Source organism: Onychomys torridus, chromosome 11, assembly GCF_903995425.1.
Source record: "Onychomys torridus chromosome 11, mOncTor1.1, whole genome shotgun sequence".
Lineage (NCBI taxonomy): Eukaryota > Metazoa > Chordata > Mammalia > Rodentia > Cricetidae > Onychomys > Onychomys torridus.
This window is the reverse complement of record NC_050453.1, coordinates 28424657-28441057: the sequence shown is the minus strand read 5'-3', so window position 1 is coordinate 28441057 and position 16401 is coordinate 28424657. Positions and strand designations below refer to the sequence as shown.

Sequence of the window (16401 nt, the reverse complement as noted above, 5' to 3'; positions counted from 1 at the left end):
TACAGATAGACACACATATAAACACAGACATACACATATAGACCACAAAAACAGACACAGACACACACACAGACAGACCACATACACATTCACCTTTCCAGAAGTACAGTGAATTTCTTTGTTGTTTCTATGTTAAATTACACTAATACTGTTTTTCATAGAGAAATAAAGAAATCTGTCATTGCGAACTATCATACCAGATGAGAAAAAATGTCCTCTGTGTCTCTCTCCCCTGACATTAAAAGGTTTCAATAACCCTCTGGGTGCTGGGCCACAGTGGGATTTTGGGAAGTCTGTTTTCAAGTTGCTGGTTCATTGCAGCTTTTCTCCATGTTAGAATCTTCGGGTGATGGTCAGGAGTGACAGTCCCCAGCAGAGTGAGTTTTCCTAATGGTGGTGCTGCTTTCTGCTTGCCACTCTGAAGCGCCACATTCCGGATGACTTCACAGGCTGGGGACTCCTTGGTGTCTGTTCTGTTGGTGCTGAGTCTGAGCTCTGTGCAGTTGCCCAGCCCAGGATGGGCAGGTAGAGAGCACAGCCTCAGGCATGAATATCTGTTAACAGTCAAATCACAGAGAGCGCCCTTCTTGTGTCCAGCAACTCTTGACCCCAAGAGCATGCATTTGGGCCAGAGCCAGGGCAGTGAGAGGCCGGAACCCTGTCTTCCATCTGCTCAGGGTCCTGGGTCTAATCCTTAAGGTCCACCTCCTACCTGATGCCTGGGCATCACCTGCTGGCACGAGGCAGAAGCCAGTGCTCACAGATGAAACACAATGCTGCCTGTCAGAGACACAATCAGAATTATAGTGTCTCAACTAGCATCAATCTCAGCACCAGAGGGGACCTGTGAGGTATGGCCAGCTAAGGGATGTGGTCCGAGGTGGAGAGTGGCAGGGTAATGGCCATCAACTCTGATCCATTCGCATCCACCAGGTTCCTTTGTATTTTCCATATCAGAATCCAGACAAACCAGCTATGTGCTTCTCCAACTGTTGACAAATCACCCAAATGGTTCTGAGATGCAGCCTGGGTTTACAGCTACAAACTGCAGTGTAAGGAGTACATTTCATGATCAGTGGCCCCTGTACCCCGAGTGGGAATTTACTCTTAATTTTCATCATCTGGCATTATCCCTGAGAGTTGCTGTCTTGACTCAGAGAGGCCAGCTGCCTGCATCCTTACACTCCAGTGTGCCCACAGGGTACCCGGGATCTTACTAAATGCATACTGATCTGGAAGGCAAGGGTGGAGTATGAGGCTCTGTATTCCTAACAAGCTCCCGGGTGGGGGGTGAGGTGGGGAACTGTTCAGGGATCACGGTTTGAGAAGCAGAACTCTTCAGATTCCAGACCAGGGCTTCTCAAAACCCAGCTATGATGTTGGTCACCAAAAGGCCAGTGAGCCTGGCTCCATGCATGCATGCATGCCTGCACCCTTAGCAGTGTGTCACGCTGCTAATCTCTCCCTCCTTCCTAAGAGGCTGTGTTCTGAGACACATCCTCTCCTGCTTTCCTCCACAGGGGCCTTGGCTCTCTCTTGCTTCTTCTGGAGCTTCTTATCCTCAAGTGTCAGAGGTGCCCACACTCAGTTCCCCCAGCATCCTTCTGTAACTGCGTGCGTACCCAAAGCCTTAGCTGTTCCTCGATCCCAACTGACTTCAAAATGCCAGCCTTCAACCCCACCTCTCCCCAAGCTAGCGTCCAACAGGGCATATAACTTCCTGACTTACATATCTCAAAATACTTCTGACTCACAGGCTAAAACCAGACTCCTGATGTAAGCTCACTAGTCTAACTCCTTAGTGATCTCTGTGTCCGTATGTGACACTCTGTCCATCCAGGAACAGAAGGCAGAGACCTAGCAGTGATCTGCTACATTTTCTATTGCAATATAAAAAAAAAAAAATCACCTCAGATTTACTGCTTAAACAATGCTGATATTTCGTTTGCTCGCAGACCTGGACTTGAGACGGGGCTTAGCAGGTCTTTGCGATGGAAGACCTCTTTTCATGATGGGACACCACCCCCCCCCCACCCCCCCCCACCCCCCCCCCCCCCGTAGCAGGCAAGCTGCTTCTGTTCCCTGTGGCTTTCCACAGTGCACAGCTGGAGCTTCCTGAAAGCTGAGGCTGGAGACAAAGCGCAAAAGCCAGGAAGTGGGAGTGCCGAGGACCCCAAATTTGCCACAGCAGATCTGCCACATTCTGCTTCTCAGGTGGTCATAGAATCCAACTTAAGGAGAGAGAGAGGAGCCCTATTTCTTCTTCTCCTTCTCCTTCTCCTTCTTCTTCTCTTCCTTCTTCTTCTCTTTCTCCTCCTCCTCCTCCTCCTCCTCCTCCTCCTCCTCCTTCTTCTTCTTCTTGATGATGGCCGATGTTTTTCAAACAGGCCTTGCTGTGTAGCCCAGGCTGACCTGACCTGGAACTTCTAATCTCTATGCCTTTCTCTGTCCCCCAAAGGCTGGGATCACAGACATGTGCCACCCCCCACCCCCGAAATAATTTCCTTTCCCTTTCCTTGTTTTCTCCTCTCTCTTTGTCCCTCCCTCTCTCCCTCTCTCTTGTGAGCACTAGTTGAGTGTTCAACCACGGAGCCACACCTCAGCCAAGCCTTCATTTTTTTTTCTTTTTCATTATTATTATTGTTATTAAGAAATTTTCTATTTGTCTTACATACCAACCATAGACCGCCCCCCCCCCAAACCTTGATTCTTGATGAGAGCACCTTCTAAGAATTTTGGGACTATCATTAACTGCCAAGTCACCCTTACTGGCCCCTGGTCTTTTACCTAAAACCAGTCCACACTCGAGCTGACGACGTCAGCTCTCTTCCACTGCGGCCTGAATCCGTTCATTTTGCTTGATCTCCTTTACTCACTGGTGTCGTGGCCGTCTAGGCTTGGATTCGACTCATGTTCATGTCGATGGTGTGACCCTAGAGTTGCTTTGTAAGGGGTGTTTGTGGGGTGGCCACAGACAATCTGGCTGAAAGGAAGCTGCCCTCATGGACCCAGTATTCTGTTGGCCTCTGGGCTTATCTTGAGTGATGATAGTGTGTGTTGTGTATGTATGTGGGGCAATCTATAGAAGGATTATCCCCAAAGTCTCACCCTTCAGTCCTTTTGCTACACCCTGGCTGGTTCTCTGACCCTGACCACCTCGCACACATTCTCCCTTCTCCCATTTCTTCTTGTTGGTGCTTCTTATCCTCAAGGCTCCGTTCAAGACAATGGCTCGTGCTCCTGAGGCCTTACTTCATTCTTTCACTCTGTGTGTGTGAGTGTGTGTGTGTGTGTGTGTGTGTGTGTGTGTGTGTGTGTGTGTGTGTGTGGTGTGTGTGGGCCCTTGTCAGCATGGTGGTTTCACATTTGTTTTGAGATTATTTATTTATTGCTCTCTGACTCACCCAGCGGACTGAACTCTGAGAAAGCAGAACTGTGCCTGTCTCTGCCACCACCATCTTCCCAGCCCTGGCAGGAAGCCTGCAGCCCTGCTGGGTGCTGTTAATGAATGCACATCTGCCCTCTTGCCCATTTCCAGCCAACAAGCCTGCTGGCCTTCACTGTCTCCTCTGCCTCGCCAAGCTTTACTTTTATGTGTGTTGGTGTTTTGCCTACATGTATGTCTGTGTGAGGGTGTCCATCTTGGAGTTTCAGGCAGTTGTGAGCTGCCCTGTGGGTGCTGGGAATTGAACCCGGGTCCTCTGGACACTCACTCAGTGCTCTCAACCTCTGAGCCATCTCTCCAGCCCCAAGCTTTGCTTTTCTAAGTTTACTCCATCCTCTCCAGAACTGCCTGTCTTGAGTCTGTCCAGGGTCTGATGCCCGAGAGGGACTAGCTAGAGAGACCTGCTCATCTTGTTGCTGAAGCGTGGCTTGGGGTCTGCTCCTCTGCATTTTAGCTGAGTTTTACCCCTCTGCTCAGAGTAGGAATTCCAGTTTTCATACACATGGCTTATGGAGACATACTAGACTTGGAAGTGAACGCGGTGACCCCTGAGCTGTCTTGTGTTGGCAATGCTCTGCTTTGCTCCCCTGCTGTCTTCTCCCTGTGTTCGGTGCCACTTTCCCTGTCCTCAGAGCAGCCCTCTGGGAACCTGCCTCCCTCCTCAGATGCTTCCTCTCTTTGCTGCCCGGTGACCTTTAGGACACTTGCTTATCTTCTGCCTTGGTGAGTCAGGCATGCCCCAGACATCTGACATGATTCTCGGCAGGCACTTCCGGTTAGGACAGTCCCCCAGTCCGCTGGAGGAGATGTGTGAAGTGTGACTTGGTGCTCCAAAGCTCGCTGCCCCTCACCTGCCCACCAGCTTACTAATATGTGCCCTGAGATGTGATTTTCATGTCCTGATCCATTCTCACAATCTCGTGCCTTCCCAAGCCGGCTTGCTGCCTCTGGTCTCTCCTCTCTATGCCCAGTCTCTTCCTTTCTTGAAGCTCATTTTTTTGCAACCTGTAGGCTGCCCACCACCCTCTCCACCCTCAGTCTGGAGGCGACTACAGGAACCTTCTCCAGATTCTTTGTCTGGCTCCAGTCTCCCGACACGGGCGAGCTCTTGGACACAGTAGCTGCCTGTACTGCCTCCATCTCCTCACCTCCACTCGGCCTTGCAGCTGGAAGAGTGTCCCGAGGCGGGTTCACTGCAGGAAACTTAGATGGAAGCACACATAGGCAAAGCCCCCAACTGCCCCGTGACACCCAAAGTCTAAAGATAACTGTTACTGATGCCGTTGTCTGCTTTTTTGAGAATTCACCCTGTGCCTGTGGTCATGTGGGATGGGGATGGTGTGGTGTCTACACTTTTCTTCCCGCTTCTTTTCCTTATGCGCATGAGTCCAACACAGTGAATGGCAACCCTCGAGGGCTGTATCCAGTTTCACCTCCTCAATAAGCTTGCCCATTAAAATCATTTTCCGGATTCCTCTTTTCTCTCTGTCTCTCTGTCTCTCTCTCTGTCTGTCTGTCTCTGTCTGTCTGTCTGTCTGTCTCTCTCTCTCTCTCTCTCTCTCTCTCTCTTTCACTTGACACTCTATTAGGCTCCATTAGGATACTGATTGACAGTGACATCTACTTGCTTCTTATTAGGGATTATGCCACAAGCCACTCAATCAACAAGGTCCTAATTAGTACCCAGCTCTGCGCAGACCTCTTGGGCATTGAGCCAGTGAGTACTAGAACAGTCTGAAACACAGAGTCTGCTCAGAGGAGAAAGCCACCTGGTAAAGAAGGCGCTTACACACAGAGACTTTTATCAACATGTGGATTGTGTTCAGAAAAGTGAAGCAATAAGGGCTGGATGTAGTACAGGGGCTTCCAGAGACGAAGGTCTGTGAACAAGACTAGGAGCTCTGCAGGGCCTGGCATTGGACTAGGATTTTAGAAGAAATGTATTCAGGTGACTTGAATGTATAGGTTCCTAAGGGTCTGTGCTGATCCAACAGTTCAACAAGTACGCTAGAGCTCTAAACAACCTCCCGGATGTGGCTTCTCTGTCGCCGGTCCCCAGCTGAGCACTTGGGCTGCGCTTTGGAGAGGGTAGGACAAACTTTCCTGCCTGTGGGAACTGCCTCCTTCTCTTCAGAGACCCCCTCATTCTCCTCACCAGAACACCTCAGCCTGGGCTGGGCGGGTCCCTTCCGGCCTTTAGCATCTCCTCCCTACAAGAATATGTGGTTTGTCTGAGCAAATGGATTTTTTTCTAAATGGCCACGTTCCTGCAGGTTTCCCCAGGGCTCCCGTAATGCGCCGCATGTGCCTCCAGCAGCCAGCTCCATCAAGCATTTCATTATCTTCCTGGGATGTATCACTTTCCGTTCAGTTCTCCAGAGACGGCTTGTTATCTTCTTAACAAACCTTAATTATTTACAAGCAATCCTTGAGGCCTCAAGCTGGGTCTCAGGCTGGCCTCGAACTCACAGAGATCCGCCTGCCTCTGCCTCCCAATCGCTGGGATTAAAGGTGTGCACCACCACCGCCCAAAACCCAGCCCTCTTATGTGGAAGTAATCTATGACTCATCCACCACTGTCAAAGGACACTTGCTGGAGCTTGGCCTGTGCCTTGGGGCCTTTGCCGAGCCCTGGGGATCTGAAGTGAAGACAATCCCAGACAATGGAAGTTCTCACAGTTCTTGCTTTGCATCTGGGTAAAGGATGGAAATTCCATGGCTGGCCCGGCAGTCCTCTGTGTGCCTCGGGAGAACCAGCAGGGCTTATGTGTGACAACATCTCTGCTTAGGAGAGTTGGGACATTTTCTTCAAGGCGATGCCGGTTTTCCAAACCTTTCCCACAAACTGCTGTAATACAGGAAGAGTCTCATGAGTCCTTGCAGATAAAAACACTTTTTCAAACCCTGTCAACTTGGATGTCCCCAGGGGTTAACACATTAACGGATTATTAGTTCTCACGCCTTACAACAACATATTAGTCGGCCTCTGTCAGTGTAACAAAATGTCTGGGAAAAAAAAATCTACTTAAAAGGAGGAAAGATCTATTTTGGCTCAAAGTTTTTCATCTATGGTTGATTGGATCCATCCCCTTTGGGCTCAAAGTGAGGCAGAGTATCATTGTGTGTACACACAGTAAGAGCAGGGTGGCTGACCTCATGGTAGATGATGAAGGGAGGGAGGGAGGGAAGGAGGGAGAGAGGAAGACAGGGAAAGAGGGAGAAAGAAAGAGGGAGAAAGGAAGAGGGAAACAGGACAAGATGGACAAACTATAGTCTCTAGGATCATGGCCTCAAGGAGCCAGTCTCCCCGCTCCAACATTTCCGATCATCCCTCAATAGAACATCAAATTACGCCCTTATCAACACATGAATCTCTCCATCCATGAGGTCAGAGCCCTCATGATCCAGTAGCTTCCCCAAGGCCCCACCTCTGCACACAGCTGCACTGGAGACCAAGCTTTTGGTACATGCATGAGTCATTGTGGGACATTTCAGATCGGAGTCACAACAGCAGCTTACTCTATCAGAGAGGTGTGCGCCTTGAGCAAGGCGTGAAGGAAGACAACGCTCTGGAGGCAGGAATCGGTGATGAGCTGTGGCTTCTTGGGAAGTGTGGGCTCTTGGCAACTCAAAGAGTGATATTAATGTCCAGGAGGGGGTTGAAAGCTTCTAGAAATGACTTTTTCCCCAGTTTTCTAGTCGAGGGTTAGGTGTCTCACCTGCCTTTTTTGTTTAATCTCCTGAGTGAGGGTGCAAAGACCCACAGAAATGAAGAGTTGAAGAACTAATAAGAACAAGGTGAACAGGAGGGAGAGAGAGGGCCGGGATTTATTAAATTATGACAAGCCCAGTCAGATGTTTTGCTGCCGATTATGTCAGAATGGGAGAACACTGACTGTATCAGCAGAAAGAATAAAGCTAGTTATGGTGAAGCCCACAGTGGCATAAAGTTCTGGAACACAGAGGAGCCTCACACCCAGAATTGGGGAAAATGTAAGCATGCCCCAGGGCACACAGTCAGTCTTTTAAAATCCTTCTCAGCTTTACAGCTAACATCCAAATTATGCTGTACACTAGCCAAGGGTTATTATTAGTATTAGTATTAGTATTAGTATTAGTATTAGTATTAGTATTCTTTATGAGCCTTTCCTTATTCATCTCTATCTCTCCCCTCATACATCTATTAACATGCAATGATTTTAACTCTCTGCTAAAATGATTGCTAAAACCCATCTCTTCCTTAGCTTCAGTCATTAGCAATTACTGCTGCTTTCTGTCGGCTAACTTGTGATGGTGGGTGGTTGTCCCTTGTGACGAACTTCTAACCAAGATGCATCCCAACAGCAGACTAGGAGATGGCAACGTACAAGTGGTCCAATAAGGAAAAAAGTCTGTAACAGTCACTATTGCTTTTGGAACACTGACTATGACTTAAGAGCCATTAAACCAAAGATACCTTTCCCATCCCTCAAGGCTCACACAATCCACCTGTCAAGCGAGGGCTCTGGCGCAGGGGGCTTCCATCAGCTGCTCGGGGTTACACCTCGGGTGGAGGAAGGAATTCTGAGATACCGTAGCCGTGGAAGCTGTGCCTTTAAGCTGTCTGCTGCTGCCTAGCATGGACTCGGAGAGTTGTGTTGTGAGAACAAAGGAGTGAGCTGTACCAGGCCTTTTCTTTTGGGCCACCAACCAGCTCCCAAATCACAACATGCCCTGGCCATGTCCCTTGTTCTCTCCTCCTTCTCTCGTTCTTCATTTTTTTCTTTCTTTCCTTCTCCCAAGCCTAGATTTCTCCTATTTATTCTCTCTGCCTGCCAACCTATCCTTTCTCTGCCTAGCTATTGGCCGTTCAGCTCTTTATTAGACCAATCAGGTGCCTTAGGCAGGCGAGGTGAAACAAATGCAACATATCTTTACATAGTTAAACAAATGCAGCAAACACAAAAGTAACACACCTTTACACAGTTAAAGTAACATTCTGAATAAACAGTTGTAACACATCTGACCTAGTTAAAACAATATTCCACAACCGTGAGCAAACAAGAATAATCAAAGGGGTGTTTCTGAGTTAGAAAATAAAAAGGGGAGCTGGGAGAGGAAAGATATTTGTCTTGTTGGGAGGAGGATGCACAGAGTCCCTGATTAGCCAGGCTGCTCTGTTCTGATGAACAGGCCTCACCCCTGTCAAGGATGTGGAATAAATACCTCAGAGATTGCACCAGGCCTAGTTCTTCTTCTACATAAAGCTCACGTTCATTTCTCTTCTGCTGGAAAATGTTCTGCCTGGAGTTTGACTAAGTAAATTGCATGGAGGCTGGAGAGGTAGCTGGGCAGTGAGGAATGCTTGCTGTTCTCACACAGGACTTGAGTTTAATTCCAGCATTCACACAGGGTGGCTCACAACGGCCTGTAACTCCAGCTTCGGAGCATCTAACACCTTCCTCTGAGATCCAGGCATTTGGTCTCATACCCAACACCCCATCACACACACACAGAGAACTAAGTGTATGTATGAGTCTAGTCTGTGTCCATAAACCCTGTCCTAATAAGAGAGGCTTCATGTTTTTCTGCCTTGCCTCCCAGAAAAGAGCGGGGTTCTGGTTCACCTGGTAGACACATGTTACATACTTGACTGTAGACTGAAGAAAGGATGTAAGAGTTTCATTCACAAGGAATAGGGTGAAGGAAAGGGTTCTGTTGGAGGTCAGGGTAAACAGTATCCCTGCCACATCGGGCCTAGGCAGTGTGATCATTTTGCCCTGACAGTTGGGCAGGCAGAAGCACCAGCCATGTTTTGACATTTGTCAACTATATCTAGGTAGAACAAACTGCCTAACTCCTCTGAACTACACGTTCAATTTTGTCATCTGAATACTAGAGACAACATCAAAGAGAATATAAGAATAAATGAGCTGGGCAGCCGTGGCGCACACCTTAATCCCAGCACTCAGGAGGCAGAGGCAGGCAGATCTCTGTGAGTTCGAGGCCAGCCTGGTCTACAGAGTGAGTTCCAGGAAAGGCACAAAGCTACACAGAGAAACCCTGTCTCAAACAAACAAACAAACAAAAGAGTAAATGAAAAATACTTATACCGGTGCCACCAAGCTGTAGTTAATGTAGTGCAGGACACATAGGACCTGCGAATTACCAGTTATTCTCCTCTTCCTGACAGTTGGCTTACGATGCTGTTCATGACTTGGTCATGAGTGAGTGGACAACTCAATGCTGAAGGAACAGTGTAATGAGTTGGTTCTCTTTGATTTGGTGTTGAGATAGAGTGTGCTCCTGGACTTCACCAGTGCTGGCAGTTGTGACATGCAGCTCATGTATAAGACAAGAAAGAAGCATTATTCGGGCCACGAAGAGGCCTGAGAACAGTCACCTTGAGGACAAGGCTCCAGGGAAATGGGTCTAGGCAAGAGGTGAGGTGAAGAGAAATGGCAGTTGCCATGACTACCACCAGCCACCCAGGGAATGGCATATAATCCTGCTCTCTGAACAGGATGTAGAGTGGCAGCTGGGACCTGGTGGGTAGAATCAGAGGCCTCTTCCAGCAAGTAGTCTCCTGGTGTAGGATGCATTGCTAGTAATGACAATGAATGTGTTTTCTGATGGATGGTGGTGGTAGGGAGAGACTTCTGGGGACATGGAGGAGCAGTTGGTGAGACATGGCCATGTGGGAGACAGCTCAGGAGCAGGCTTTAGAAAGCCCAGGAAGCCAGTTTAAATGACTTCTTAGTGGCATCTGGCCCTGGTACCTCCTTGCTCCAACTACCTCAGGAGTTTACAAATGCCAAGGAGGACGAGGCTGGCTTTTGGAAGCTTCTTTCATCCCCTTCCCCAGTATCTGTTTCTCTGATTTTACAAAATGACCCCAGGAGTTCTCATCATCCAGCTCCTTTGTTGGGCATATCTGCATTCACTCTGTAAAGGCAGCTGGCTCTCACTTTAAGTACTTTGAGTGAAACCTGTGCCCCAAAGTATGAACAGCCGCATTCCTCGGAGGTGTTTGCATTTTCAAGAAAATCTTGTGTTCTTGTGTCATTTCCATTGCTCCAACTAGTATCCCAACAAAAAGCAACTGAGGAAAGGGTTTACTTGACTTTACAATACCTAGTTACAGTCCATCATTTTGGAGAAGTCAAGGCAGGACTCAAGCAACTAGTCGCAGCATATCTGCATTCACGGGCAGAGAGAGAATAAATGCGTTCTTATGCAGCTTGCTTGTACAGCTTACCGCCTCTGCTTTTACAGTTCCGGGACCCCAGCCTAGGGAATGGTGTTGCTCATAATGGGCTTGGTCTTCCTACCTCAATGAACAATCAAGATGGTTCCCCCTAGATCTACCACAGTCAAAATGGATCTAGAGCATTTTTCAATGATGGCTCTTCCCCGGGTGATTCTAGGCTATGTCAGCTTGACAGTTAATAACCAGCACACCTTGTTCATCTGAGAACAAGACTTCACAGTGGTGTCTTCAGAACTAGGCGATGGAAGGCTATCTTAGCAGGATGTTTTCCTTCCTTATGGTGCAATCTCATCCCAGGAACCCTCAGAGGAGACTTGTTCATATTGCTACCCTCAAGCCTACCTACCCATCTGTGCCTTCAGCCACATCTTGTCACAGTAGGTGGATGGCTTGGGGTGGTTTCTAAGGTCTGTCCCTCCTCCCACCTTACTTGGTTCATTCTCCTTTGGCTCCTTCTTTTCAATAAACAGCCTCAAAATAGTTCTAAATTATCTAACATACCATTTCCTCCTTGAAGACACAAACCTGACTTGGTCCTAATGCTTACTTTTGCTGCAATGGGCTCCTGTCCTTTCCGGAAAAGTTGTCTACTTACCCTTGTCCTGTTTGCTCCGGATCTTCTTCCATTTAATCTCCATCCTCATCACTGCAAGCCAGCTGCTCATGCCAAGTTTATCTTCATGTTACCACATCCAGCTGCCGGCCTTTGGGTCCCAAACTCCCTGTATAAACAGATCATTGACATTTGAGCAGTTGACCCCCTGTCCTATTGCTGTGAAGAGACACCATGACCAAGGCAACTCTTACGAAAGAAAGCGTTTACCTGGGGGCTTGCTTACAGTTTCAGGGGTTTAGTTTGTGGTCATCATGGCAGGGAGCATGGCGTCATGGCATCATGGCGGCAGGCATTGGAGCAACTGCTGAGAGCTACATTCTGATTCATAAGAATGGAGGGAAGGAGAGAGAGAGAGAGAGAGAGAGAGAGAGAGAGAGAGAGAGAGCGCATGAGAGAGCCTGGCTTGGGCTTTTTGAAACCTCAAAACCCACCCCCAGTGGCACACTTCTTCCCACAAGGCCTCCTAATCCTTCTAATTCTATCAAAGAATTCCACCCCCTGGTGACTAAGCATTCAAATATATGCACCTATGAGGCCATTCTTGTTCCAACTGTTTGGGTGGGCGCTCCACCTCAACCCCTGGCACCCTGGCATCCCTATACCCAAAGAGTCTGGAATGTTCTGGTGGAAGATCCACCTCAATTCCCCTCCCCCATCTCTTTTCCTAAACCCGCCCTTTCAAAGCCTGCCAAACACAGCTCCTCCCCCAGAGAGGCTCAAGACCACTCCTACAGGGTATATAAGCTGCATCCTAGAAAACAGACATGTGGTCTCTTGTCCTGTCCCCTCTCTTTGGGGCTGGGAATCACCCAGGAACCCTTTACCCATTAAACCAGGCCTTTTCCTAATTTGGTCTGATTTGGATTGCTGTGTTGGCAGAGAGGCCTATCAGGGTGCAAAAAAAACCTTATCACAAACCATCACAACTGGCTTCATGTTCAGGAGACCTTTTCTACTTGACCTATGAGAAACTTCTTGATTTTCTTGTGTGTCTGCTGAGCTTGCTCACCAAGTATTAGCCAGGTCTCTAGAGTAGCATCCCCAAAGAACCAGGCAAAGCTTATTCCGTTACATAATTTAGCTTGGGAGCCATGGAATGTCCCCACACCAAAGTTAGAGAGCACCCAGATTCAAAAGCAGAGACTCCACCTCACAACGGAGGAAATGCACCATCACTAAGGAAGAAGAGTGTGTGAGAGAGGAAACGGTGGTGCGGCCATGCTGGGCTTTGTTTTGTTTTTATTAACTCTTTTCTGATAAACAAAATGTTCCCAGGAATACTCTCTCTTACCTTGATTTAATCTTGTTCATAAAGTGCTTCCGTGACATGCAAATGTTCCATTAATATTTGTTAAGTAAGTAAAAACACAAGTCATGATTACAACAAAAAAGTGTTTATCAAGAGCTTTCAGTGCTCGGCACTAAGTAAAACCTCCCAGCCTTCAGCAACTGAGGAGAGACCCAAGGCTAAGAACAGTCCATACAACTAACAAGGGCTATGTCTGAGACTGGAAGCCAGGCTGGCAGTCACCAGATGCAGGGAACTTCTTCAGGACACTTCAGGGTAGGGGGAAGGCAGACCAAGTCACTGGACTTCCTCCCTGTCCTGGTCTTAGGGATAGCAGCTGGCATGCCCTGACCAAGGTGGCTGCCATAGCAGCTTTCATATGGCTACAGAACTTCTCTGAACATCCTTGCAGGGGTCTGGAGACAGCAAGTGTGTACGCATGCCTGTGCCATTTACTCTCCCCTTGCATTCCAGTCTCGGTAGCTGTCGATGCTATTTCTGTGGAAACCACGAAGGATATTCTTCAGGCTGCTCGAGGAAGTAGTGTCACCCTCCCATGTACCTACGGCACTTCCGCTTCAGACCGTGAAGGATTTATTCAATGGGATAAGCTTCTCCGGAGTGAAACGGTAAGGCTCCAGGGTGAACTGGGGCATCAAGGGTCATGATTACCGTCTGACTGTGACTGACCTCTTGACAGGCACAGACCTTCAAACCTTCCTTCCATCACTCCCTCTTCTCTGCTCTCTGGGTTGAGATTCAAATTTAGAGTACATGCATCTGTTCCTGCACTCTACCACTGAGCTATGGACTCCATATCTTATTTCAAAAAATATTTTATGAAGATTTTTATATATATATATATGTTTTTTTCCAATATTTTGCCGCCACAATAAATATTGTTATAGGTGATATATATCATTAGATAGATTATTCTAATGAATTTGCAAAGCCATCAGACAGTTAATTTAAGGAAGCCACACAGACATTTGCCCAGTCCCAAACTCTATACATCTCAGGGAACTTCTATACAGTCAGAATGGAAGAAGCCATGCAGAAGCCATGGACCTTCGCTTAGGGTTTTACACTTTAACTATTAATTACATTTGCATTTATTTGTTAACTTAGTTAGGATTCTATTGCTTTGATAAAGTGCCAGGACCAAAAAGCAACTTGGAGAGGAAAGGTTTATTTCGCATACACTTCTGCACCTCAGTCTGTCATGAAAGGAAGTCAGGGCAGGAACTCAAGACAGGAACCTGGGGGTGGGGGGTGGGCAAGAACTCAAGATAGGAACCTGGGGCAAGGAACTGAACCAGAGGCCATGGAGGAGACCTGCTTGCTGTTTGCTCCTCGTGGCTTGCTCAGCCTGCATTCTTATAGTCCCCAGGGCTACCTACCAGCCCAGGGGTGGCACCACCCACAGGGAGGGGTCTTCCCACATCAGTCATCAACCAGGAGAATGCACTACAGAATTTATGGAGGAATTTTCTCAGTTGAGAGTCCCTCTTCCCAATGACCCCATCTTGTGTCAAGCTGACAGAAAACTGACCAACACACTTATCGACCACAGACAAAGAAAAAAAAAAAGTTGAAACTTAAAAAAAAAAAGAAATTAGCTTTACCTCTTCTTGTGTGATTTATATGTCCTTTTGCCTGAATTCTGTCCTTCTTCATCACCCACTGCTACTACTCCCCCTCGGTCCCCTTCCTGTAGTCTAACCTTTAGGGAAAAAAACTCTTAATGCCAGAGATAATCATCGGGTCCCCAGCCACCCAGAGAAACAGGCTTTAGCCTTTTCCCTGACAGAATTCCAGGACACAGGTGTCCTGGATGACAAGATGGACAAGGAAGGAGTCAGTCTTATCTCTATGTGCCAAGGGCCCTGATGAGCCACAGCCCGCTCCCCCGTCCTGTCTGCTCCAGAGTGAAAAGAGCAATGTCCTTGCTGCTGTCTTGAGCTTCAGGAACTGAAGGGCACTATGCCTCCCACCAGATACATTCAGCGAGCCGGGTGTAATGTCTATGACTAACTTATTCCGAATACTGACATAGACACTGAGGTTATTTATTAGCTACTGGATACTCTACTTCCAAAAGGATTTGAGGCAGCTGCTTCAGGACCAATGACCAATGCAGAGAAAGAGATTATTATCTGTGAGTCCCAGGAAGTGCTGTGGTCAGGAAGAGGCCTAGGGACAACCTTAGGATGTCTTTGATAAGAGGGTGTTATGGGGTGGAAAATCCAGTGCCAGCCAGGGTCAGGAAAAAGCTGAGCATCCACGGACTTCATAGGCCTAGACACCACCTCATCCTCTCCCTTCCTTTTACCTCCCTGCCTCAGCCAGACATTCTAAAAGGGTTGTCAACCCTATCAGGGCTATCAGGTATGTTTGGACAACTTGTGTCTTGCACAAGGGTATCCAGCTGAAGACACTTGTGCTCCAATAGCTAAGCCATGCGGCCTAACTTAGGCTGTGTCTGTTGGAAAGCTGGAGTGCCTTGTTCTAAGTGGGAAGGCTCAGCATGTTCAGGATTAAGATGTGGAACAGTATCCTTACAGCCCCCTTCCATGCCCCCCCCCCTGCTGCCCACTGTCTCTCCTGCTCCTGAAGTCACCAGCATTTCACACTAGCAACTACTTTCCATTCTCAGAGACCTTCCTCCCTTGGCTTTTGGGGTTCTTGGCTTGTGACCCCTTTATCTCTCTGAGCCCCACTTGACTCTTTGAATGACTTAGGGACTTGACATTTGTTGCAGGCCATGTCTAGCCCATGTCTCAATGAATACCTATATGCCACTGGCTCCCAAACTTTCATCCCCTGATGTATGGCCAGCTGAAAGTGTCTCCTGAGTTCTGTTCTCAAAAGAAAGAATTAATGCAAGAAACATTACAGCTACAGCAGAAGTTTATTTAGCAAGGCAAAGCATGCACCCCAGAGAGAGACTGGGCTGTCCTAGTGGACAGAGGGTAGAAGCCACTGGGTTCTGCATATAGAAATATGGCAGTTTTATGAATATATATGAGGCGGGCCACCTATTCATTGGGACAATATGACCCCCTTTCCCCTCTCAAATAGCAGTGGACTGGATTTTGCTTTTAAGGTATTTCTTCTGATGATTCTTTTGAAAAGCCCACAAAGTGGGGGGAGGGGTCAAACTTGTAGCACAAAGGATGTGATAACAACGCTGGCGTCATTGGAGGATGCAGACCCTTTATAGGTGTGCACGGGAGACAGAGAAAGCTCTGGTGCCTTGGTTTCTGGTACATCAGGAGGAACTAACTGCATCTTCCAGTTTGTTTAGCCACAAAGAGGCACCCTAACAGCAGGAGACACAACTAACCACCATAGCATGTGGTTTCCTTGCTTCCCCACGTCTGACTCCTTACCTATCTAGTTTTGGTGACATCAGCCGACCCATCTAGCCATATTGAACTCCTCCCCTTGGGTGTCCTACAGATACTGCAGGCATCCCACATGGAAGCAGAACACATACTTTGGGCTTAAAGCCCTCTCTCCGTGTGCGTTGCGTGTGTTGGGGAGGATACCATCAAACAGGCATGCCTAAACCCTTATACCCGGATTAGCTGCTCTCTAACTGTGTATCCCAGGCCCACCCCAAATGTCAGGTGTCCTGTTCTTCTCACTCCTCTGTCTGTCTGTTCTACTGTCTGTCTGTGTTGCCACAACCCAATGCGACAATAACCAAAGTCTGTCACCACAGTCACTCAGCTGATCTCCTTCCTGTTTCCTTCCTAACCTGTCTCCTTTCTCCTTCCAGTCATCCGTACTCCGTATTA

The 16401-nt window shown here is 48.0% G+C and overlaps 1 protein-coding gene across 1 annotated transcript in view; it reads left to right on the top strand.

Moving 5' to 3' along the window:
* Gpa33 (glycoprotein A33) overlaps window positions 1-16401 on the top strand; it is a 35496-nt gene that overhangs the window by 4022 nt on the left and 15073 nt on the right. The window contains exons 2-3 of the mRNA XM_036202692.1: window positions 4457-4572; window positions 13073-13227. Of these exons, the coding sequence (XP_036058585.1) occupies window positions 4457-4572; window positions 13073-13227 (271 nt within the window). The remainder of the gene's footprint in view (window positions 1-4456; window positions 4573-13072; window positions 13228-16401) is intronic.